Source organism: Balaenoptera ricei, chromosome 12 (genome assembly GCF_028023285.1).
Source record: "Balaenoptera ricei isolate mBalRic1 chromosome 12, mBalRic1.hap2, whole genome shotgun sequence".
Lineage (NCBI taxonomy): Eukaryota > Metazoa > Chordata > Mammalia > Artiodactyla > Balaenopteridae > Balaenoptera > Balaenoptera ricei.
The window spans coordinates 83,048,463-83,074,211 of record NC_082650.1 but is presented as its reverse complement, the minus strand read 5'-3'; the positions used below and the strand labels follow the sequence as shown (position 1 = coordinate 83,074,211).

The 25,749-nt window shown below is 42.5% G+C and overlaps 1 protein-coding gene across 2 annotated transcripts in view; it reads right to left on the bottom strand.

Annotated features, from left to right (window-relative positions):
• FILIP1 (filamin A interacting protein 1) overlaps positions 1-25,749 on the bottom strand; it is a 196,875-nt gene that overhangs the window by 12,725 nt on the left and 158,401 nt on the right. The window contains exons 5-6 of one of the 2 annotated variants that reach the window (XM_059941778.1): positions 9,441-12,246; positions 5,852-6,075 (exon numbers count right to left, since the gene is read on the bottom strand). In XM_059941778.1, coding sequence (XP_059797761.1) covers positions 5,869-6,075; positions 9,441-12,246 — 3,013 coding nt within the window. In that variant the 3' untranslated portion in view covers positions 5,852-5,868. The remainder of the gene's footprint in view (positions 1-5,851; positions 6,076-9,440; positions 12,247-25,749) is intronic. The other variant, XM_059941779.1, reaches the window with a different exon arrangement.

The following is a 25,749-nucleotide window of genomic DNA, read 5'->3' as shown; positions in this document are numbered from 1 at the left end:
ACTCCCAGCCATCCTTTGACTGTTGGTTTTCTTTCTCTACAGTAAGTACCAACTTTTTTTTACAGCATTTGCTGTAAAAATGTTAAAAATGACAGGCTTTAAACCCCGGCTTAGATTCTGAAATAATGGCTTGTCTTGTTCATGGAGGCAAAGTTCTTAAAAGAGATTTTGAACAGAGGACAGAACCACCAGAAGGAAAGGTTGGAGGAAGGGCAACCCAGGGAGAAGAAAAAAGTTGAGCAAGTCAAGGGAAGGTGATCTGGCCACTGTGCAAGGCGTTCTGTGGGCCTGGGGGTGGGGGTCCAGGCGAGGGAAAGGGAGGGTGGGGAGGTAGGGCGCCAGATCACAGAGCCTTGAGTGCCACACCAGGGAGCTGGCCTTGAATGCTGTGGATAGCAAGGAAGCTTGGGAGGGCTTTACATAGAGGAGTGAGATGATCAACTTGCACTTTGACAAACAAAATGAAAAATGAATCAGGAAGTGTTGAGGCTGGAGATTATGGGATCGGTTGGGAGAGTATTAGAGTCATCCAGATGAGAAGTAGTTAGAACCTCCACTCAGGCAGTGACGGGGAAAATGGAGATGTGGGTGCAGCTGCCTCAGGTGTCAGGGGTTTGACAGGGGTATGAGAGACTTGCTGAATGAGTCTCCTTGATGGGCGAGGGGGAAGGAGGGGCCTGAAGTGGCTTCTGGCTTTCTTGAGGGACTGGGTAGCTCCGGACGTTCCTGCTGAGGTGGAGAATTATAGGAGAAGGAAAAAACTTGGAAGAGGGCTGGAAGGGTTGTTGAGAATGGCTTTGAGACGAACTGAGTTGGAGATGTACAGTGCCACGTTGAGTGCGTGGTTGGAGATAGAGGTTTGGTCGTCATCAGCATATGGGAGATAACTGAAGCCATGGGAGTGAATAAAGTAACCAGAATGAGCATGTAGTGCAAGCAAATGGCTTTTGAAAAGGTGAGGAGAAAACCAACCCTTAAGATGCATGCACAAGCAACATGGATGGACCTAGAGATGCTCATACTAAGGGAAGTAAGTCAGACAGAGAAAGACAAATACCATATGATATCACTTATGTGTGGAATCTAAGATATGATACAAGTGAAACTATCTATGAAACAAAACCAGAATCAGGGACATAGAGAACAGACTGGTGGTTGCCAAGGGGGAGGGGGTTGGGGGAGGGATGGATTGGGAGGCTGGGATTAGCAGATGTAAACTTTTATATATAGAATGGATAAACAACAAGGTCCTAGTGTAGAGCGCAGGGAACTATATTCAATATGCTGTGATAAACCATAATGGAAAAGAATATTAAAAAAAAGAATGTATATATATGTGTAACTGAATCACTTTGCTGTACAGCAGTAATGAACACAACATTGTAAATCAATTATACTTCAATAAAAAAAAAATGCATGCATACAATAAGGAGCCAGCAAGGGAGACTGAGGCAGGGCAGTCAGAGAAGTTCAAGGAATCAGAAGGAGATTAGATGTCTCAGGCACAGAGGGAGAGGAGCATAGCCTCACCCTACTTTCACCCTTACAGAGATCCGGGGTTTATTCCCTGAAAACACTGACCTGAAAACACTGGGCTGAATGCAAGGGAGTGCCTAAACTGTGAGATTCTCCACTTCATCTCCCTGATCTGTTCCCAGAATGCAGGTAGCCTGCCTCAGGAAGGTTACTGGAGGATTTTTCTCCGTAGAAACTACTGGAAGATGAGCTTCGATAGATAGATAGATAGATAGGTGATAGATAGATAGATAGGCAGACAGACAAACAGGTAAGCAAAAGAAGTAGAAGATAAGAACTCCAGGAAACAGAGGATTCAATGTAGGCAATAGGACAACAGCTGAACAGCAGGTGTAAAGGACCACCATTCCAGACTAAGTGGGGAAGCAGAGGGTTGAACTAGTAAGGCTTCCAGGGAAAAGTATGAAACTGATGTGCTTAAGTGTTTGGAAAAATTACTCATATGTGTTTGGTAGATCTATCGGAGCATTTGGAAAAAATACAGATACATAGAAAAGCAAGCAGATGAAAAATTAAAGCAATTATTCTTTTGAAGGGGGAACACGGTAAGAGGAAGGAAACATAATCATAGTAGACTACTTGGCTCAGCAGGGAACAATATTTAAACTTACATTGTAAACATATGAACATGAAACATGCTGGCTGCTGGCTGCTGATGTATCAAAAAATGTGTGATGCAATCATATTGTGAGGATGGGGAAAAGGGAAGGGGAGAGACATGTAAGAGGACTAAATTCTCAAACGTCAAAACAATAATGGGAAGAAAAAGACATCCAAAATTTATCAATTTAGAGTGAGAAATAATTTTCTCTAGGGAGTAGAGCTGAGTTTGGAAAGGGGGGGGGGTGAGGTGAGGAACAGCTGTTTTCATTGTCTTTCAGCACTGGCTTGTATTTTAACTGTGTATGAGTTACTTTCACAAAAGTAAAGAATAATTAAAGAATCAACGGGAACAGTGGAAGTGGAGGCAGAAAAGGCCGAGCGTTGTGTCAGTGGCTCCACTGGGCAGGCAAGGAAGGGGGTCAGGGCAGTAGCTATAGAGGACTGCATGGCTGAAGGAAAAACTGTGCTGAGACGGAAGAGGCCAGAGCATATTTACATCCTATGTGGAGGTAACAGGTGAAAAGGAGAAGTTGAAAGAGCAGAGGGTGAGGAGATAACCAAGGATGAGACTGGAGGAGGAAGCAGGGGGGAAGCACTGACCATCGGCTGGGTTGGGGAGGTTTGGGAATAATGCATTCCTGTTTACTGGGAAGCCCCCTCCGTGCTCATCCTGTTACCTCTTGCTCTCTCTCTCTCTCTGCCCTCCTGCCGCCCACATAAACGTGCCCTTCTCATCTAATATCCCTGGGGTTTTCCCAACCAGGAAAGTCTTGCTCTCTCCCCAGTATTCCAAATCTATGAAAGGAATGAGAAATTCAAATCTTTGTGCATCTCACATTCTTGGACAGGTTTTTGTTTCCCTGAAATTATACTCTTCCCACACTGCACATCAAAGCTATGTCTTCACTTCTTTCTTAAAGACATTCAACTAAGAGATCTGGTAACACCCTACCCTTAATGAATACCCTAAAATCTCCAGACAGCCCAAATGCTCCCCGTTCACCTGTCCTCAATGAAAATATAATAAAGATGCCAGTAGAAACTGAATGACTCTGTTTAAGCAGGTGACCTAGACAGGATAGTCATTTTCAAGAAATGATAAATACCTTTTGGGCCGTGTCCCATCTTGGAATGTTTCTGGTACCATGCATAGAATGTGGCCACCATCGTAGTATGTGGAAACAGCCAACCCACAAAAATTATTCTCAGGAGGGTAAGACCAGGGCTGCCTCTGTAGCTGTGTGGATGGGGCCCTGCCTGTCCCCCGACGGAGCCGTCACACTGAAATCTGTGGAAACGGCACCCCTCCCTCCCCAGGACGGGACCTGACAGCAGCTGTTCCTAGCTGCCCTAGTGACACCCCTGCTATTTCACTACACAGTACTATGTTTCAGGACAGGGAAAAGACTCTAACTTTTTCATCCCATTCACTCTTACAAAAGCACATGAAACTGCATCCCAGAAGCATTATACTCACACGTAGAAGCCGGAGATGGAGTGCATGCAATCCTCCATCTCCAATCCCCGGTGGATTTCATTTCTAATATGCAGTTGAAAACAAAGCTAGCCAATAAATGTGGAGTTGGTTCTGAAATTACAAAGGAAAACTGCCACGGCAGTTGCACTCTATCATTTCTGAAAAGCGAGTATGTGTCGTGCCGCCAAGTTTTCTTAGCGGTTGTCCTTTGCAGGTGGCTGTATTCCAAGATCCAGATTATGTATAAACTTCCTGCCCGCTCACGGTTAAGCCCTTACAGCCTCTCCCTGCAGATGGAATGAGCTTCCGGGCAGAACCGACATAAGCATGGTGTGAGCAGGTAAAAAAGCAAAACAGCAGCAGGGACACTTGATTAACATAAGGGTCACCGAAGAATGGCAGGTAGTATAAAACAGAACACAGTGTTTCTTTCTCCTGACACCTCCGTTTGCTCAAATACAGCATGTACAGTAACACTAAATAGCCTAAGTGCCAGGGAGGCATTTGAAAAACAGTGGAGCGTCCTTGTTTCTGAAAGGGATCATGTCCACTTTACAAAAGGGGGGAAATTCCCTTTCAAAAAAACACGAGTCAGTATTCGAAATGGCAAGATCTCTTGTTTAAACTTGTTCAAAATCGTATTTCATAAAGTCTTTTTTTCTCAGTCTCCCTCTCCTTCTGCCTTGAAATTCCATTATTAGGGCATGTCTCCCATAGTTGCTCAATATTTTAAAATACATTTGCTGAGAACTGAGCTGTAGGCAACAGTGATCTGATTAAGTAAATGTGAATATTGTGAGGGGTCTATCTCCTTCATCCACAATTTGAGCCCCAGTTCTACAAGGGGCCGGAAGAACAGTGTGGAAAGAACTCAGAGGACAGTCTCTATACCATGAAGCACGATGACTCCTGGGCTAAAAAGCAATCATATATCTTTAAAAAAAAAAAATCTACCTTTTACCAAATATCAGGAGCAGGGACTATTCAAATGATTCTGGAACCCTCACAATTTAGAAGTAGAAAATAGCAACCTGTAACTTAATACTCACTGTGTTATTTGTAAAGTTCACCCACTTGCCTCAAAGATTTCGAGAAAGGTGCTGCCTACCTGAGACCTCAGATGCTAAGCTGGGGGTTATCAGCCTTGAGCTCATTTGTGGTTATTTGACTACCAAGCACCAAGTCCACGTCAACACGTTTAATCTTCTCACGGACGCTGGCATTTTGCATTCACACACTCTTCATGCTTATGAAAACATGCTGAAAATTAACAATGATACAAACACAGGTAATAATAATACACTTCACCACACCACACACACACACACACAATCATGAACTGGTCCTATACTTGCAAAGTCAAGTCCACACTTGACTGTGAAAATGTTTCAATTCAATTAAGCTATGCATGATGTCATTTTATTTCTTGGCAACAATGTATCAAAATTTACTGTCCGCTATTTTCTATCCATTACAACCTCTCTTGAGCTATAAAGGGCCATTTGGCAGCTCTATTCAAACTGCTCCACAATTTAAATCCGTTGCACACTTGAATAGAGCATGAGTCTGACATTAACGGTTCTAAAATTCCAAAATCTTTACAATACACACTCACACAAATAAGTAAAACTCTGTTTTTAGTATTCCATATTTCGTTTCCATTTTATTTCACATTCAAATTGTTTCCTGAAATCGTCTCAGAGGCTTTTGTTTTTGCAAAACCTTAGAGGTCCAGGCCCTGTGATAACTAGGAGATGGGTTTTGTTTTGGGGGTTTTGTTTGTTTGTTTGTTTCCAGCACATGAAGCAAATTTGGAATCTGATCGAGGCCAATGACCATTGTTAACCTATTTCCTATTTCATAAAAGAGTTTTTGAAAAATCAATGATGGTGGAACAAAGCCTATTACATTTGATTAACAATTAGGAGCCGGCTTTGGAGAGGCTGTGATCCAGCCCCCAGATCTTACTGATTTAACTAACGGGTCCACTTTCTAGAAGCAAAACTGGGTCTAGAAGTCAGGCCCTGCCTCGGGCCCAGCATCCTCCGCAAAGCACACAGCACACGGTAGTTTTGCTAGTTAGTTCTGTTCCCCAGGATCAAAACAAATCCACAAAATAGGAAAGACACGTGGCTATTAGTTGATTATTTTATGAACAGGATATCGAAAACTTAAATTAGTACATGTAGAGAGTTGGCACGAACAGACGGCAGCAGTAGCATCTGCGCGACATACCCCCTCCGCCACTGCCCTCAGCCCTTCCCCCCTCCAGGAGAGGTAGCGCTGCCGGCTGCAGATTTCTTCAGCTCTATTTTCATAGACTGAGTCTCAGCTCGAGGCTCGAATTTGGTCAGATTTCCTGCTCCTGGGGCTGCCACTACTGGCTTTCCTGCTTTCATACCTTTTGACATAGGAATGCGGGTGGGTGTAGGCCGCTGGGATGACCCGTCTTGTCCCGACTGTAAGAGAGAAAACACAGAAACGCAAGGGCGATGTTGGTGAGTTTCCCCCGGAAGTGCCATCACTCTGAGCATACGCAGGGCTCTTGCCACAGAACTACCCACAGACGACCCCTCTCCAGATCAGATTATCGTCAGCAAGTTGGAGTTGGTGTCGAGTCCATTCCAGTCGCCCCCCACCCCTTCCCCTCTCCCGGAACATCTGTGCCACTCTTCCTTCTCTTCTCAAGCCCCTCACCTACCTCCTCTACCCTGACTGAAGACGACCTTCACTCCTACTTCACAGAGAAGCTGCAGGACACCCTGCGTATACTCAGGCATCTTTACTCCTACTGTGCCCCAAATCACCTCACTTTCTTTACATGAAGCAGCTCTCCTTTCCCCTCCTAAGGCGGCCAGATCTTCTCTTTTTTGTATTGTCACTGCTGACCACACCCTCTTTTTTTTTTGCCATGCCGCATGGCATGCAGGATCTTAGTTCCTCGGCCAGGGATGAACCCGTGCCCCCTGCAGTGAGAGCTCGGAGTCCTAACCACTGGACTGCCAGGGAAGTCCCCCACACCCCCCCCTTCTTGAAGTGCTCCTGAAACTCTCCTGCTGTGATTTCTTACTTGGGTCTCACCCATTCCCCTCCTCTCTCTGACGACTCCTTTTCACTCTGGCGCTGGCTCCTGGTTCCAGCTTGCCTGCCTTCTAAATGTGGGTGTCACCATGCTCCATCCTCGGCCCTCTTTTCATTTTTCACATTCACCCTGAGAATCGTCTCAGTTGTCACCTACATGTTGCTGAGTCCCAGGACCTCGAGCCTTCCGTGCTCTCCTTAAATGCAGATCCAGATTTCCAACCACGCGCTAGACATTTTCAGTGTCCCTCAGGCATCTCAATTATAACAGGCCCCAAACATTACTAAACTTCTCCCCCAAACAGTAGTCCCCCCTGGGTTTCTCGTTTTATCCACCTCTACAGCCAAGCCAGAAACCTCAGAGCTGCCCTCTGTACTCAGTTTGTCATGAAATCTTCAATTCCGTCTTCAATCTATTTCTGTCCTCATTTTCGCTACCGCAGTTCAAGCCTACACCATCTCCAGCCTACAGAACTGCAACAGTATCCCTGACCTCGGCCTCTATTTCCTCCAATTTATCCTTTCAATTGTTTTACAGACATACCTAAAACATAAAGAATGTAGTTTTAAAAATCATGACCCTGTTTCTGGGTCCCTTTGTCTACTCTCTGAGATTAAATGTCAATTTCATAAAAAGACCCACGCATCTTCAGTATCTGACCCCAGTGCGCCTCTCCTTTTCTGCTCCTGCGTTTTGTCTCCAGCCCCAGCTGCTGCAGCGCAAAGGGACTGCTCACCATTCCCAACAAGCCGGTTCCTCACATTGCCATCACCACGCCTGTGCACACGCTGCCCTCTCTCTGTATCTGTGAAGACCTCTTCCCCCGGTGAAGCCTGCTCTGCTTGTTCCTTTGTACATACCCCTCTCATAGAACCACTAAGGAGGTTTCAATCCTGCCTTTCCCATTAAGCCAAGAACTTCGACAGGTCCTCTTTACAGTCAGCATCTAACCCCATGCCTAAAGTGTTGCTAATGGTCAATAAATGTTGACTAAATGCACAAATGAACTAGCCACACTATTCGATTTCTGAGAGGGGTATTCCCAAACTTTCTGTTGCCCTTGGTCTTATGGGATCTGATATACCTGAAGTATGTGAATCATCATTTAGGCCTTAGAAATCTCACACAGTTGTTTTGAAATCCTATTTGTGTATGGGCTTTAGTCAGTAATCCAAAATGTTGCTACAGAAGGGAAGCCTATCTTGACCTGACCCTTAAAATGGGAATAAGATGTTCCAGCAGAAAATCTGCTCTAAATTACAACAATTACACCTCCACTAGCTTTTATAAAAATCCAAGCTACGCTGTGTTGCTTCAATTAAAGCAGCACTGAACCATTTGAGAAGGGTGAGCAGTTCTGAATGCTATTCAGCTCCCATCGAGCCAATAACAAAAAGCTTTACTGGCAAAGCACTTAGTAAGTAATTCACACTTTGAAGCCTGTCTTGGGTCTATGCTTGTGCACAGAGAATTAAAGTAAATTATAGTGAAGATATGGGAAAATGAGCCACAGTTTCTATACTTAAATAATAAGCTTCCTCTCCTTCTTAAGAGTTTCTAATATATGCTGCAGAATTTATTCAGAGATTAGGAGTCATAATTTCTAGTCTATTAGTTTAAACTAACATCTAAGTAGTGCATGCTCTTCTATAATTTCATCTACCAATTGTCCTCAATAAATGAAGAAAATCACTGGAGGTATTTTGAAAAATAGAATTCATTTTTAAGTTCTGGCTTTTATACTTTGGACATGCTTTTTTAATAATCCTTCATTTAGCCTCCCAGCTGGTATTACCTAAATATTTATCGAGCACCTGCTCTCTGCACGATACTATTAATAAAATATAGTGTTTAGACATATAAACTCACTTCTTTTTTACTTTAAAAAAAGTTTTGGATATAATAATCTTTTAATCTTACTTTTCGAATAAAGTATGACTATGACCATACGTAAATGTATTTTAAATATTTTAGGTTCTAGAACTATAACCCAGGAATAGTTTATTTATTTATTTATTTTTATTTTTATTTTTTGGCTGCATTGGGTCTTAGTTGTTGCGGGCGGGCTTTCTCTAGTTGCAGGGAGCGGGGGCTACTCTTCCTTGCAGTGCGAGGGCTTCTCATTGTGGTGGCTTCTCCTGTTGCAGAGCACGGGCTCTAGGCGCACGGGCTTCAGTAGTTGTAGCGCTCGGGCTCAGTAGTTGTGGCTCACGGGCTCTAGAGCGCAGGCTCAGTAGCTGTGGCGCACAGGCTTAGTTGCTCCGCGGCACGTGGGATCTTCCTAGACCAGGGCTCAAACCCGTGTCCCCTGCATTGGCAGGCGGATTCTTAACCACTGTGCCACCAGGGAAGCCCAACCCAGGAACGGTTTTAATAATTTTCTGCATATTGACCATTTCTCTCCAGTCTCCATTTTTCAAAATAGTTTAAACATAAAAATCAAATTTTAAACCTTATTATTCCCATATGCTGACACTGCAAGAGGCCATCTTTGCAAGGATTTTTGGAGTCTCCATAATTGATATGAAAAAAAAATTATCCCTCATAATTAGCTCAAATTCATAAAGTATTAGGCCACATTTTACTCCTGTTTCTTGATGTAGATAGTCCCCTAGGAGACACCTGGTAGTGGGTTCGGGTGGAGGAGGGGCACGTGCTTTTGCTGTATTCTGGGCACTGCGTTATTCTCACTCCCCCCGCGCCCCCCGCCTTGGCGTGAACTTTGGAGCCCCCTCTACTCACCACTGACTGGGTTCCTCTGGCCGATGAGGTCGTGACCGGTGTAATGGTGATGGTGCTGGTCACCTTGCTCGCGCCAGGGCGAGACGAGAGGTGGTTCCTGGGCGAGCGAAGGACTGTGCCGGTGGACACCTCCTTCTCCGCGGTCACGCTGACGGGTCGGACAGTAATCACCGGGCTTGCTCCTTCAGCTGAAGTCCCAGGGGCTCGCTTAAACTGCGAACCTAAGTGAATGTGAATTTTATTGTCTTCCGTGGTTATGATATTGGCATTGGAGTTGTACTTCCGGACTGGGGCTGGCACAGTCTGCTTCTCTGGCGTGACCTTGAGGACAGTCCTTCCCACGGGCATTTCCTGGGATTCGGGAGGGACAGCGATGTCCGCCGGGGCCGCCGATGTGGACACGGTCATGATCTGAATGGGGGACGTGGGCCTGTCCGCAAACGGCCCTCTTCCGCTTTCTGGCGTCTTCTCCCTGGAGAAGGTAGTAATTGTGACCGGGGACATGGCTCGCTCCGCGCTGAGAGTAGCGTCTCCGCTCTTCTGTTTCTGAGACATGACGTTTGGTGATGGGATAATGGTTATCCTCGGTTTCTGATTCCCCAGGGTGGGAATGACGGTGGTACTGGAAAAAAATTCTTCCGCCGTGGGGCTCGTAATCTCCAAAGTGGCAGTGCTGTTCTCGTGGTCTGGCGTCACGCGAATGTGCAGGGGCTGGCCCTGCTTGGGCGAAAGAACCAGCTCTCCTGGGTGCCCCGGGCTGGAACCGGCTCGAGGCCCCTTCTCGTGAGTCACCGGGGGCCCATTCTCCCTTTTCCTCATCCATGGAATCCAAGACTTCCTCATGGTGAGCTCGTTGGCCGCGGGCGGATACCTGTCTAGGACAGAGGAACGTTCCATAGGTTTCTTCAGTCCCACCTGTCGAAGGTTACTCATGATATGGTTTTCTTCTTGAAAGGATTTGCGTATAAACACCGCTGGCGTGTCCTCCTCCGCCGCCTCGCTGCCGACAGCATCCGTCTGGACGCCAGTGGACGTCACGGGGACATCCACCATCCTCCTGCCGTTCACACTGGGCCGGAGAGCGCGACTGTACCGCTTGGACAGCTCCAACTCTTTGGTCAGATGGAGGACCTCCTGCCCCATGTTCTTGTTCTTATTTTCTTCTTCCATAAATCTTTGTTGAAGGACAGAATAATCCACTTGGAGCTGAGAAAGCTGATCTTCTTTGTTCATCAGTTCATGAATCTTCTCTTTCAGGGCTTGGACTTCTGCTTTTAAGTCTCGACTTTTAGCTTCTTCCAACCGAAATCTGTGTCTCAGCTCGGCTTCCTGGCTCACTGCCTCACCTTTCTCTATTGCTTTATTCTTGGCGATTTGGTGTTTTATCTCCTCCAGTTGTTGAGAGAGGAAGTTGGCCTTATCCTGCTCGCTTCTAAATTTCTGCTCTAGCTGGTCATACTCATCTTCCGTCTTCATCAAATCCCCTTCCACCACCTCCAGTTGTTGGAGACGTTTCTTCAGTCTCTCAATTTCAAGTGTTAGCTCCTTAATTTTGTTATCTTCTGGGCAGGTGAGCTCAGGTCCTTTTCGACACCTTCCTCTTGTTATTTCTCTCTCCACTTCCTCTATCCCATCAAGTCTCTTCTTTAATAAGTCAACACTGCAGCTTAATTCAGAGGATTTTTCTTCTTCACTTTTCAGTTTGCCTATTAACTCATCTCTCTCTTTGGTCAAACTGTATACCTTTTCCTCCATTTCAGATTTCAGTTTTAAAAGCTTCTTACTTTCTTCGATGAGTTTTTCCGTTACATCCATAACCTTGCCTTGTTCCACCTTAAAATTTTTATTGAGTCCATCCACTTTTCTCTCTTCTTGCTTTATTTTTTCCATCATATTTTTCCTTTCATCAACCAGCATCACGGTAAAGGACTTCAACTTTGTGAGATCGTCTTTTAGGCTTAATTCAGCCTTTTCCAATCGACTTTCAGAACATTCCAGTTCTTTAACCCGACTCTTGACGACCTCCAATTCATTGAGCAGGTCCTTGGTTAAGTTCTTTTCTTTCTCCAGATTGAAATGCAGCTGGGTGCACTCCGACTTACTCTTGCTAAATGCTTCCTCCAATTTCTCCAGTTCAGACATTCTCATCTGTAACTTCTCAACTTCAAGTTTGAGCTCCCGGCTATGGTGTTCTTCCTCCTGCAGCTTCTTCCTCAGTTCCCTGCACTGAGATTCGGTTTTCGTGATCTCCTCATCTTTACCCTCCATCTCAAGTACGCGCTTCCGAAGCTTTTCCACTTCTGCCATGAGGCTGGAGTTGCCACATTCCCCTTTGGCAATTTTATCTCTGAGTTCCTGAAGTTCTACTTCTGCCTTTTGAAGATTTTTGTTGGTCTCTTCCAGCTCCTCAATTCTCTGAGTCAAGCCAACCAGCTTGAGTCTGAGCTGCCTGTTGTGAGACTCTTGATTGGCCAACTTAGCGTTCATCTCTTCATGCTCCTGGGAAAACCTCGAAGCCTTGTGTTCAAAGTCCACTTCCAACTTGAGCAATTTCTGCCTGTCTTCTTTGGATTTAGAAGTGATGGCTTTGAGCTTTTCTTCCTCTTCCCTCAGTTTCTGAGTCAGGTCCTGTACTTTCTGGCTCTGCAGGCCAAGTTGCTCGATATGCATCTGCCTTTCATCCACCAGCATGAGTGCGAAGGACTTGAGTTTCACAAGCTCATCTCTCAGTTTGTTGAGCCGCTTAGCATTTTCCTTTTCTTTGCGGGCTTGGTAAGCCTTTTCTTGTTCAAGGAGTTTTTTCAATCTAGAAAACAAAATATATTAAAATATTCTATTTTATTACATTAAACTTTGTATATTATATCATACATAAATATTTCATATACATATTAAAAGATTAGTCTGCAAAGAAGTTTCTCTTAGATATTAAATAAAAATAAAATAAAATGCTGTTACAATAAATCCCTTATCAATTACTGCAGTATGAAGGTTTAACAAATAGCCATTAATGAAGCTAATCAGAAGTCGGGATGCTGGTTACCGAAACTGAAGGGTAACGACTAGAAGGGAGCATGAAGAGGGCTTTTCAGGTACTAGTTTCTGTTTCATAATTTGTGTGCGCAGGACGTTAGCGATGGGAAGAATAGGATGAATTGTGACAACTTTGCAAAAGATAACATGGACTTTGTGACTGATTATTAACTGGTAGGAAGGGAGAGAGAGAGAGAAAAAAAATTACTTCAGTGCTTTGGGTCTGAATAATTGCAAACAATAATACTTTTAACTGAAATAGGAAAAACAGGTGAGAAAGGGTATGGGCAGAAATTGAGAACTGAAGCAACAGCAAGTTGAAAAGTATACCAGACAATAGTTAACAATACTGTATTGTATACTTAAAATTTTTTAAAGAGGGTAGATCTCATGTTAAGTGTTCTTACCATGATTGAAACAAACAAATAAATAAACGTGCCAACAATTAGAAATGTAGTGCTTTGAAAATAAGTCCTATAAATTTTACAGCTCATATACACCTTAACCCATAGCCTTAATGCCTCCCCACTGTCTCTACTCCCGTCCAAGTCCTAGCATCTGCTGATAATTCTGCAACAGCCTCCAAACTGGTCCCTTCACAACCTCAGCTGTGCCACTTCCTAGCTGTATGATCTTGGACAAGTTATATAACCTCTGTGTATCTCACTTTTCTCACTTATAAATTGAGCATCAAAATAGTAGCTAATTCATAAGGTTTGTCTGAGGTGCATATCAGTTAATATATGGAAAGCACGTATAACAGTGCCTGGCCCATAGTAAGTGTAGCTAAAACTACACTTTATATTATAAATTTATAATTATATTATTATAATTATGTTTATGTTATCATTATTATTATTACTACTTACTCTCACCCAAATTCTAATATAATCATGTCACTCCTGGTAAATGGAATATTTATAAATGGCATATTTCCTGCCACATCAATAAACAAAGGGTGTCACAGTCATCAACAACTGCAACCCTCCAACTTGAGCCAGTGAGCCCTGAGGAAACCCAGGGCTGAAAAGAATACCTGCCATCTAGCCGCCATCAAACTGCAGCCACTCCCTGCGGTGAGCCCTGAGGAAACTCAGGATGTGAAAATACAGGATACTGGCCCCAGGTAGCTGAGGTGCATATCAAAGGAATGATTTCAGTGAGCCCAGACTCTTGCATATTCCCATACACAGAAAAGCGCTGAATTCCTTAACCTGAGATACCTGGTTTTCTTTAATTAACAATAATCTTTTGACATTCCGACTACCTGCCCTTTTGTTGCAAAACTCCTGTATATCCTGGCTCCTCCCCTCACCTCCTTGGAGCAGTTTCTCAGATATCTGAAATGCTGTCTCGGGGCTGTAGTCCTCATTTTGCCCCCAGTAAAGCTTAACTTGCAACTCTCACGTTGTGCATTTTTTTAAGTCCACACTCCCATGGCTTCCTATTGCTTTAAGAATAGAGGCATGAAATCCATAACAAGGCCCAGACTGATGTGATTCCTGACCACCTGGGCAGGTTGATCTCAAGCTGATCTCTCACCTGTTATCTAAGCTCCTAACATTCCTCAAATACACTGGTCCCTCTGCTTAGTACCTCCCCGCTCTTCCTTTCTCCCTGACACATACACACACACACATGAACATATCTGGTTGACTTTTTGTCCTTTGAGTCTCACTCAAATGTCACTCCCTTCAGGAAGCCTTCCCTGACCAAACTAAGTCAGATCCTCTTAGAAACTCTCACAATAACCTGCAGTCTTCTGTTATAACACTTATCAACTTATAATTTTTTAATGTCTGCCTACCTCTGTTCATGAAAGTTCTGTGAGAGTGGGTGCCAGGTCCTTGTTCACCCCCTAGCACAATGCCTGACACATAGGAGGTGCTCAAGAAATATTGACTGAATGGATAAATGGAAGAAAGAACAAATAGATAAGCTTGAGCTAGAAATAAAGCTCAAGCCACCTACACAGGGCTGTGTGAACTAAAGTCCTTACAATGCTGAGCTGAGTATAAATTTTTGTCGAATGTATGTTATGGTTGTTACTAGGCCAGTAATTGGATATTACTAGTGGCTATTAGACAATGAATGTCTCTGATCTCATTAGCAATGGCCTCTCTTAAAGAATATGGTCATTCTAGTCATCAGCTCTGGGAGAAGAGGAGTTTCTCTTAAGTGGGAAACCTCACATGAGAGAGGGAGCCTTCTCTGTGTAGACTGGAAAGATAGCCCTAATGGTCTGTCTATCCTTAGTCCTGGTGGACGAACAACCTTCAGATAACCTATAACATGCTTATGGGAATATTAGAACCCTAAATGATGTTTTGTAGACCAGGCTAAACTAAATTAAGGCTTTCTGTGTCTCTCCCACAGGTCTTAGTGTTCTTTTTGTTTGTTTGCTTGTTTGTTTTAGTTTTTTTTTTTTTAAGTTCTAACCTCTATTAGAGAGAAAAGAGAGAAATGATTTTATCCACAGTTGGACCAGAAGTTTAATGTTGGAGCAGCACACATCTGGGATCTAGTGGGAGGAACAGTGGTAATAAAGTAAGAGAAGTCCAGGAGGAAGGAAATCATAGGAGATTTTGGGACTCTTTTGTCAGACATCCCTCCCTACATAGAAACTTACAGTGCTAAAAGCTTGGTAATTCTTGGGTTTTTATTTCAATAAGGGAGGTGATAGTCCCTTAGACATGGAAATAAATGTGATCTCCAAAGGAGAAATATGCAGAGAGAGAAAAAGGAAAGGATAGAGAAAAAAGTTTGGGAAATGCTCAGAAAGAAGGGGTGAAAAGAATGAGGAGGAGCTATGGAACACCTGTTGTGAGAGAGAGAGAGATAGAGAGAGAGAGAGAGGTACAAGGAGAGACCCATGGAAAAACACAGGAGTGCCTAAGAAAGAGGCTGCTTGTCTCTTTTTATCCACCTTTCCAGTCAATTTGGCATTCCACTTTCAGGTGTTTTTTTTCTTCTTCCCCCATATCTAGAAATCCTCTTTTTTTACATTAAACAAGCATTCAGAAGCATTATCACATCATTGTGCAACTATTCACAAAGCATAATGACTATTGCACAATTTTCTAATAGTTACAATTTCACTTTGTGCTTTAAACACTTAATTTGCTGTACATTATGGGGGCATTTCCATGTAATTATGCTATTGAAGGAGCAAAATAAGAGGATTTCGGTGTTCTGACTGTTATGGTGTACACATTTATCAAAACTCATCAAAATGTATAATTAAAATAGGTGAATTTTGTAATATGTAAATTATATCTCAATTTTAAAATATATTAAGAAAAATAATATTAAAAGCCCTGCAAAGTGTTCTAAAATGTCAGATAAAGGGAGAAAAGTTGTAAAGAAATATAAAAGAGTGACTTAAAATATGATTGAAAACATAAAATAGGTTATTAATCTCAAGGCAGAAAGAGGTGAAAGCAGAAGTTGTAAAAATAAAGAGAAGACAGCTAACATTTCCAGGTGGAATTCCGGCTGACAAGAAAACTTGTTCCAGGAAAATAATGTTTCAGGTATGAGAAAAACCTTGAGTCCTAATATTATTTCAAGAGGCTCGTAAAAGCCCACTCCAAACTCAAATATTTACTAATACTTAATTTTTAAAAAAATAAAGGATAGGAAGAAAGGTCTTTTGATAATAAAACATTTTATTTACCAACTATCTGTTACAACCTAGGCTGTGTGTTAAGTGTTTTATTATTTCATTTCATTTTCATAACAACACTTTGAGCAAGGCATTACTATGCCATTTTATAAATAGGGAAGTCATTTGACTTATCATGGGAACAGGACTAAGAAGGGGCAGGTTGGGATTTTGGACCAGATCTGTTTGACCACAGTGTGCTTTTAACAATGCTATTCCTCAAACAGGTATTGCTTGAACAGCTGAAATTCGCAAGACTTTGTGTTTGTTTAGGTTAACTTCATCTTACTTGATTCACCTATCCTTCTGGAATTGTCAAGATCCTCCTTGGACTGTTTTGTCACCCAATATATCAGTTTACATCTAGCACTGTGTCAATGGCAACACAACCCCAGTGATTAATAGAAAGACAGGTCAATGCACAGAGCCCTTCAGACACAGTCAAGCTCTCCCTGCTGCTGAGTTCAACCCATTCAGCAGCAGGGACATTGTTCATCAGTCACCCATGAGCCCGCGGGGCTGTTAGCCATTATCTCTCTGAGCTCCCAGCCCTCCCTTGCACCTGTTCCAACCAGAGCTTCCTCACGTCAGTCAACTACAACCAAATTCTTCCAGATGCTTGGGCCCCAGATCTAGAGTCATCCTTGAGTTCTGTCCTTCTCTCACAAGCCCACATTCAGTTCTCCAATAAATCTTGTCAACTCTACCTTCAAAATACATCTCGAATCCAGTCACTTCTCATCCCACTATTGCTCTTACCCTGGCCCACGCCACCGTCATCCCTTATCTGTATTATTGCAATAGCAACCTAACCTGACTCTCAACTTCCACTCTTGCTCACCCTCATCTGTTCTCTGCCCAGGAGCCAGCGTGATTTACAAAGGGTAAATCAGATCCTGTCGCTCCTCAGCTCCAAGCCCAAATCATCACAATGGCCTAAAAGGCCCCACGTCATCACTCTTTTCCTCCTACTTCTGTGACTTCATCTCTCAAAACTCTTTCTTTTATCCTTGAGATATTCTAATAGATCACTCCTTCATTTCCTTCAAGTCTTTGTACAATTATCCCCTCTCAGGGAGGCCTGCTTTGCCAACCTTATTTGTCTTGTGCATTTCATGGTAGAACTTCCTATTTTCTTTTTCTGCTTTCTTTTTCTCCAGAGCACTTATTACCATCTAATACACTATATATTTTACTTATTCCTTTTTTTTTTAAATTGACTGTTGCTCTTCTCTAAACTGTAAACACCTTGAAAGGAGGGTTTTTGTGTATTTTATTCACTGCTGCAGCCCCAGCACCTAGAATGTGGCCGATGGTGAGCTCTTCACACGTTTGTTGAAGATGATCGCAAAAGGCCTTCTCAAAAGTCTTGCTGAAATTCAAATGTGCTCCGCCAAATCCTTAACTTCTTTGTGCCTCTGTTGTGAAAACTAAAGGAAACGGCCTCTGTAAAGTGCTTAGACAGTGGCCAGCCCACAGAATGTTCTCAGTAAATGCCATCAGCCAGTGCTATTGGTCACACCTCTTCTTGTTTACTCATTTGACAATCATTTACTGAACATTTACTTTGTGCCAGGCACTCTGCTAGGCACATAAAGCAAAAAAATGACACAGTTCTTGCCCCTAAGGCATTTACTCTCTAAAGACGAGAACAATTAAACCAATACAGAGACAAAGACATGCAGAGGAAGCCTCTACCTCTGTGGGAAACCAGAGGAAGGGCAGCTAAGTCATATCAGGGGAGTGGAGTCAGGGAGGCTTCTAGGAGGAGGTGACTCTTAACCTGAGTCTTAAAAGCTAAGTAGGAGCTAAGTAAGTAGAGAAGGCATGGAAAGGGCCCTCTAGATCAGGGGTTAGTAGTATTATCTGTGGGCCAAATCTAGATCAAGGCCAGTATCTGGACAGTCCTGGAGCTAAAAATTGTTCTTACATTTTTAAAGGCTTATAAAACATAACGAAGAAGAAGAGGCAGACACTGTAGGTGGCCTGCAAAGCCTAAAATAGGAGTCTAGTGGAAACAGCACGTAAAAGCACAGAATTGGGAAATAGACCCCACAGGTAACTCAACTAAAGTAAAGGGTACCTGTGGGAACAGTGGAAGGAAAGGAGGTTGGAAAGGAAGGCCAAGTGAACAAAGCCCCCAGCGGGCTAAGAGGATGACTCTGAACTTGGGATTCAGATTATGAGGAAGTTCGACAGGTGTGGAGGAGCTGGAGATCAGTTAGGAGCTCCTGAGAAAGCAGGAGCTGAGAAACGGAGTCTGAACTAAGGTCATGTCATTGAATAAAAAGAGAAGGGGGTTCACGTGGTGATTTTCAGGAGACAGAAGTCATAGGGTTTGGTAACAGACTGAGTGAGGATGGAGAGGGAGAAATTTGGACAGACCCTGCTGCTTCTGGACAGTGTTATTTGTTTGCTGTCAGTGCTTATCACATATAGGCTAATAGAAGAGAAACAGCCTCGGAGGGGATGATCATCATGCTCCAAAAAAGGCACATCGGGGCTTCCCTGCTGGTGCCAACTGTGAAGAATCCGCCTGCCAATGCAGGGGACATGGGTTCAAGCCCTGGTCCAGGACGATCCCAAATGCCGCGGAGCAACTAAGCCTGTGCGCCGCAACTACTGAGCCTGCGCTCTAGAGCCGGCGTGCCACAACTACTGAGCCTGCATGCCACAACTACTGAAGCCCATGCGCCTAAAGCCCGTGCTCCGCATCAAGAGAAGCCACCACAATGAGAAGCCCACGCACCGCAATGAAGAGTAGCCCCCGCTCGCCGCAACTAGAGAAAGCCCACGCACAGCAACGAAGACCCAACGCAGCCAAAAATAAAATAAAATTTTAAAAAGGCACATCGACTTTGAGGTTGTTGGAACCTACAAGTGAAATGCTTATTGGTACCCTGGAGATTAGGAGATGAATCTAGGCCAAAGTTACAGGCTGGGAGTGTCCAGCGACGGGTGCAATCTAAAGCCATGAGAGAGGATGAGATGAGTAAGACGTGTGAGACATCAGAGAGAAAGAGGAGCAAGGACAGAAAAAAGACACTGAGATGCGAAAACATCAAGGAACTTAAATGAGAGCCAGAGAGTCAGGAGGGAATCCAGGCAACAGTGGATTTGCAGCCGCCAGGAGGGCAGGAGTGGGGCATGTCCATACTGCAATACTCTGGAGGGACCAAGTGAGAGACAGGAAAATGTTCCTTGTTTTCATTTAAATTCAGATTTAAAGAAAACTTCTTCCATTGGATATGTCAACATGGATATCGACAGTACTTCACTCTAGCGGTTTTAGTGGGGTTAGGGAACAAAATACAAAATAAAGCTTAGCTGAAGAAAAACCAAAGCAGAAAAAAAAAAAAAAAAATAGAGACAAGTACCTGAGACTAATTATTTGAGATCTTGATTGTGAAAGGAAGGAGAAACAGGGATGTGGACACAGGACACAGGTAGGGCAGGTCAACATTTTTAACCTCATATGTATATGAGAGATATTAGCATGTTCCCACTTAACTTTAAAGCTCTTTGTTTTTCTTTATAGAAATAGTCCAGTTAATAAATAATGATAGAATAATAAATAAAGAAGTAATTATACAATACCACCATTTTGCAATCCCCAATAAAATAATGGGTGTGGGCAACGCTCATCAATGTCTCCCAAAAGAGAGACAGCCAGATACTGTATACATATATATAGACCTCCACCCAAGAAATCTTCTTACCAAAAAAATTGAACCTGAATCAGATCGAGCTTCTATAACCATTAGTTTACAGAAAAGACAGGGGCAAGAAACATACTAAATGACACTGTGATGATGCAATCAGAAAAGTCCAAAATGTAGGGGACTATACAGGTTAAAAAACCTAGTTTCTTCAATAAATAAATTCTAAGAAAAAAGAATGGGGGAGGGGAAACTATAGATTAAAAGAAATTTAGAAGACATACCAACCAATTATAATCTGTTTGGAGTCTCATTCAAATTATTAAAAATAAGACAATTGGAAAAAATACATTAAGGAATTATTAAATTTTAGGTGTGACAAAGGATTTTGACAATATTTTTAAAAGAATCCTTACATTTTAGAAATACATATTGAAATATTTATGAATGAAATGATATGTCTGGAATTTACATTACAGTAATCCAGGGGAGTTAGGATAGATGAAACCAGATTGGTCATGAGTTGATTAATTGTTGAAGTTAAGTGCTGGGTACATAGAAGATCATTGCACTATTCTTTTTATTTTTGTAGATGTTTGAAATTTTCCATAATAAGATTTAACCCTCTTTTGTAATGTTTAGCTTTTCTCCACCTAAGTCTCAGCTAGTTTGGAGTCTGGTCATATTTTCATCTTCCTTACTCTATGATGTGACTCTCATATTTCTATGATTCTGGGTGATTCTTTCATTCCTTTCCATGTTTATAATTAAGCTTGTTAGAGACTTCTACTTTTTCTTCCTCACTGTGATCTGTTTATGCTTACTCAAACTTATGCTAGAAAAAGCAGCTCATTCTTATCTGTTCCACGGATATTTGTTAATTTAGCTTTCCTTTTAGAGTCTAAAGATAAATTGTTTTGGAGGGGAAAGGGGAAGTGAAAGATTTTTTTAAAACCCTCTTCTGGATATCCGTCTCTGAGATAAACACCTTCCCTGGAACAGTGGTCAATCCGTGCTCCTGAAGACTCAGGGCCTCACTGGACTATATTCATTCTCACTTTTCTTCCTTGAACCATTTCTCCAAATTTCTCAGCATTAGCCCCAGAGCAGCAATTCTCTCTTTGCTTCCTTTGTCACTTGTCACCATTTTAATCCATCAGACCCCATTTGAAACCCTGATGTCATCCTAGGTTTGTTTCTCAGCCAGATCACGCTAATTTCCCTTCTCACTGTTTCCTTCCCCTCCACTGTTTTTGTTCTTCTCCAACTCTCCCTGTGTGTATGCCTCTCTGTCAAGAGAAAAGGCAGGTTAAAACCAGCAAGGGCATGATAGTGATTAGAGATGAATGAACCTCAAAAGAGTTAAGCTTTCCTGCAGTTTGAAACCTTGAATCACAATGCATTTTTTCCCAACTAGAGCATATAGTACAGAACTAAGCAGCTTGGTAACATGATAGGACATGGTTTAACCAGATGACCCAGGAAGAAGTGTTACTCTTTCATAAATCACCTCAGTTCCTCAAGATGGTGACTATTATAATAATTATGCAGAATTAATCTAATGTCCCCAATATACTGTGCAGGGTGGGGATTAGGGTGAAGTGGAGGAGACTGGGTTGTGCAGCTGCAGAGTCAGGTCCTGTTCTCATTTGAAATTTTGATATTTTTGTTCATCATGGATTTTTTTGCATTGATTTTAATTTTTAAAAATAGTGCATTAAAATATTACGTATGTTGATTACTGAGTTTTTTTGGCATCCCCTTAAATTTTGCGCCCAAAGGTGAGAGTCTCATTTGCCTCACCCTAGTCCCAGCCCTGGGCGCTGAGTGCTAGATAATTTTTTACATATACAGAAATGGTGGGTCCTTTATCATAGGGCACAGACTTTTTTGAGCTTTGTTTCTGTTTTGTGTTTCTTAGTAGTGGGGATGAGTTTACAAAGCCCTTGTGCACTTTTTCCTTTTCCCCTATTGTGAAGACCAGCAGTATTGTAGGGTACCTATCTGATGTCAAACTTTTATCACTATCCCACTGTGGTGGGATGGGGCCTAGCTCACCTATTCTCATGAAAAAGAACTTGGTGATAAAAATTAAAAGAAAAGAAAAGAAGTAAACATTTTGCTAGCGCCTTTTATGAACTGCTTTTATGTTGCAAGAGAAGACCCTGAACTTATACACATGATTTCATGTTATAAAACTATATCCTATAAATTTATAATCCAGTAATCTCACTACTTTCAGTTCAAGAGTATAATCCAAATAATTCAAATAGCATTCACACACACCCTCAAGCAGATTATTACAAATGAAGGTTTACTCTCCAGATTTTGAGGGGATTATGTATAATTCTGCTGTAGAATAGGTACCTTGAGGTCTAGTTGTGAAAAATTATAAAACAAGGATATGCATTATGGCTCCTCTCTGGGTTAGCCCAACAACCGACAATAAACTAAACTGATTATGAAATTTAATTGATAGTAATCTATCTTTAAAAGGCACAGCTGGCAGCAACTGAAAGCCATGAAAATCTCGTGGCTGATAACAAATTATTCTTGGAGGTTGTGAGATTTCCTACTACCAGGTGAGCACACGCTCAGTGCTTGCCATCATTTGGTAACAACTGGACTCCACGGTAAAATACAAATTTAGTCTTCATGAAAATCTAGTAACATGCTAATTTAAATTTACAAATGCTAAATTCAGAAATAAATCACTTACTCTACTACTAGTAAATTGCTCTCAGTTATCGGAGAAATTAAAGTCTAGGGAATTGTTTGTTTTTTGCCTAAAACCATTGAAACAACTATTTTTTCCCTGATAGTTTGCTGCCCAACAGGAGACCCATATCTGAGAATCACTATTTGAGAACAAGCTCTCTAATCAAACATTCTAGTATGAAGCTTCCCGACTCATACAGAATATAGCCATGATTCATTAATTCACTCACTAATTCAACAAAGATGGGTTGAATACTCTACCATTGTCAAATAATGTATCAGGTGCTTGGAATTTTTTAAAAAATTGCAATCCTATGTAAAAAGTGCCATTTATGCTTTAAATATAGGCTACTCCATCCAAGGGTGGAGATGTGATTGGAGGAAGTAATTGCTCAAAGCTTTTGTAACTGTTTTTCCCAATAGTGCTCCCCCGCTGTCAGGGGGTAGCCCATATGGCCCCTCTGGGAGACCTAGATAAGGGCTGCCCTCCTCCTTAGGGAACAAGCCCCGTGCTGGGGTGCCTGGCTGGATACGCTGAAGGAAGACTGGATTTCAGCCCCAGTCCTTCCCGGTCAGGGGCTACTACCTGCACAGCCACACCCCATGGTCCCAGGGGCTCTTTTTTCTCATCCTTTGGGTTTCAGTTCATATGTCTCCTCCCCAGAGAGGCATTCTCTGATTAGCCTATTGAAAACAGCTTCCCCAGCCACACGCCATCATGGTACCATATTTATTTCTTTTACTGCACTTTCACTGTCTGAAATGATCTGGTTCATTCATTCGTGTACTTAGGTATTATCTGTCTTTCCACCTCTGCACAGAAGAAAAGCACCATAAGAGCAGAGTCCAGCCCTCAACACCAGCCCCCCTAGCACAGTGCCTAACACACAGTAGGTGCTCAATCAGTATTTGTTCGATGAGTGAATAAGCAAAGTTATCCAGATGAAGAATGGGGAAAATGCGGTGCCACGTAAAGGGAAAAGGGTGTGCAGACGCAAGAACACAGGACGTCACTCAGAGCAGCAGTCAACCTCAGGGCACACGGTACGAGGTGGGACAATGCCAAGAGGTAAGGCTCCTGTGGAAGGTGGAGGTCAGATCATCAAGCAGTTTGGATGTCATCCCAAGGAGTCAGGCACCTCCTGAGGATTATACTGAGTTCTCGAAGGACTTTAAGAACAGCGATAATATACAATTTCAATATTAGGACAGTCTGATGACAACATGGTATATGGACTACAGAAGGGGAGACTGGAGGCAGGGAGACCGGTTATGTAAGTGTTGACATTTCCCAAGCCAAAAAAAAGACAAACTAAGATCACATTGCAACATGAGAAAAGGAGATCATAGGAATAGTTAGGGTGTAGAATTGTCTGGTTTGGGCAAAGGTTAAGGTAGAAAGAATTAGATGGGATTATTCCTGCATTTTGATATGGGTGAGCGTGTGAATGATAATCTCTCCTTGACCACACTGGCTTCAGTAGCACCACAGTCTAGCCAGCTGATCTAACTGGTACCACGGGGAACCTTAGTATGTTATGATGGACCCATTGCCCTGTTTTTTCTCAAGGCTCTACTGACTCGAGCTGAGGGCAAAACTATATTTTTGAAAAACTCAACTGAATCAGCATGGGCAAGATGAGTTTTTTATGACTTTTTGAAGTGTTCTCTTTTAGATCTCACTTTTCTTCAGCTTTGAAAAAAAATATATAGTTTTCTCTTATTAACTTGTGAGGGATGCAAATTAGGGCTCCAAACCTCTTTCTTGGTTAGAGAGTGTTTTTGAATAGGGACCTTGATTCACTCTATGAGATCAATACTATATACAGCTGTAGAAAAAAAAAATTGTTATTGAAGTTACTAAATTACCAAGCCATTAATGTGTATATTGTATTACTTAATAACATAAAATTCTATACTTCTCATTATTATCCTTTGTACTAGGCATTGTCTTAACAACCTCCTTCTAGCCTCAGGTTTGCATTAGTCAATAGGAGGCACTGACAGGAGATCGGAGAATGTGGTATTAATTCCCTCTTGAGACTTGGATAGTTGGCTTCATTCTTCTACTAAGGGCCACAGTCCCTGTTCGAGGCCCTCTCCTATAGATACAGTTACGCCTGAGGGTTCTGGTAACTACTCCCTCCGTCCAAGTTAATGGGTAGTAAGAGGTACACACTCTCACATTCCAACCCGCCTTCCGCCCACCCAGGGAACTGCAGGGTCCCTTATTAGCTTCACTCTACTCTACCTGCACATTTATAAAGCTATCAAATTACCCTGTTTGAACCCTCTGGGTTTTGTTTTGTTTTGTTTTTTTCCTGTGACCTTGAATGATATACTGTATCTTGACCAGATCTTACAATATGTAAATTGCAGGGCTAGGTGTCACTTCCCTTCTCTACACCCAACGCAAAACTGTATGAGTCATGATTTCTCCCAAGACAGACTTAGAACTTGGGATAATAGGACAAATCCTCAGCAACATGGATGGACCTAGACATTTTCATACTGAGTGAAAGACAAATATATCGCTTATATGTGGAATCTAAAAAAAAGGGGGTACAGATGAACTTATTTACAAAACAGGAGTGGAGTCACGGATGTAGAAAACAATCTTATGGTTACCAGGGGATAAGGGGGGGGAGGATCAATTGGGACATTGGGACTGACATATACACACTACTATATATAAAATAGATAACTAATAATAACCTGCTGTATAGCACAGGGAACTCTACTCAGTACTCTGTAATGGCCTATATGGGGAAAGAATTTTCAAAAACAAAGAGTGAATATATGTTTATGTATAACCGATTCACTTTGCTGTACACCTGAAACTAACACAACACTGTAAATCAACTTCACTCCAATAAAAATTTAAAAATAAAAAAATACAAAGTAAATAGGACAAATCCAAGAAGAGAGGAGTCACAGAGAGCAGTGGTCAAGGGTGGGTCAATGAAGAGTTGAGGAAAAAGAAGAATGACCTGTGATAGCACGTGTACACATTGCTAAGGATGGAGAACAGGAACAAGAATGAAAAGGAAGCTGAAGCAAGAAGCGGGAGGGAGGGTGGTACTCCTCCTCCCTGGGACCGGATACGGACCAGACACCAAGGGGTCTCATCTGTTCCTGCCCTAAGGCTGGGCAGCAGGGAAGGGCCTTGCCTTGGATCCCAGTGCAACAATCTTGAAGCCTAGCTCTTTACCCTTTACATTTTGCACTGCAGATT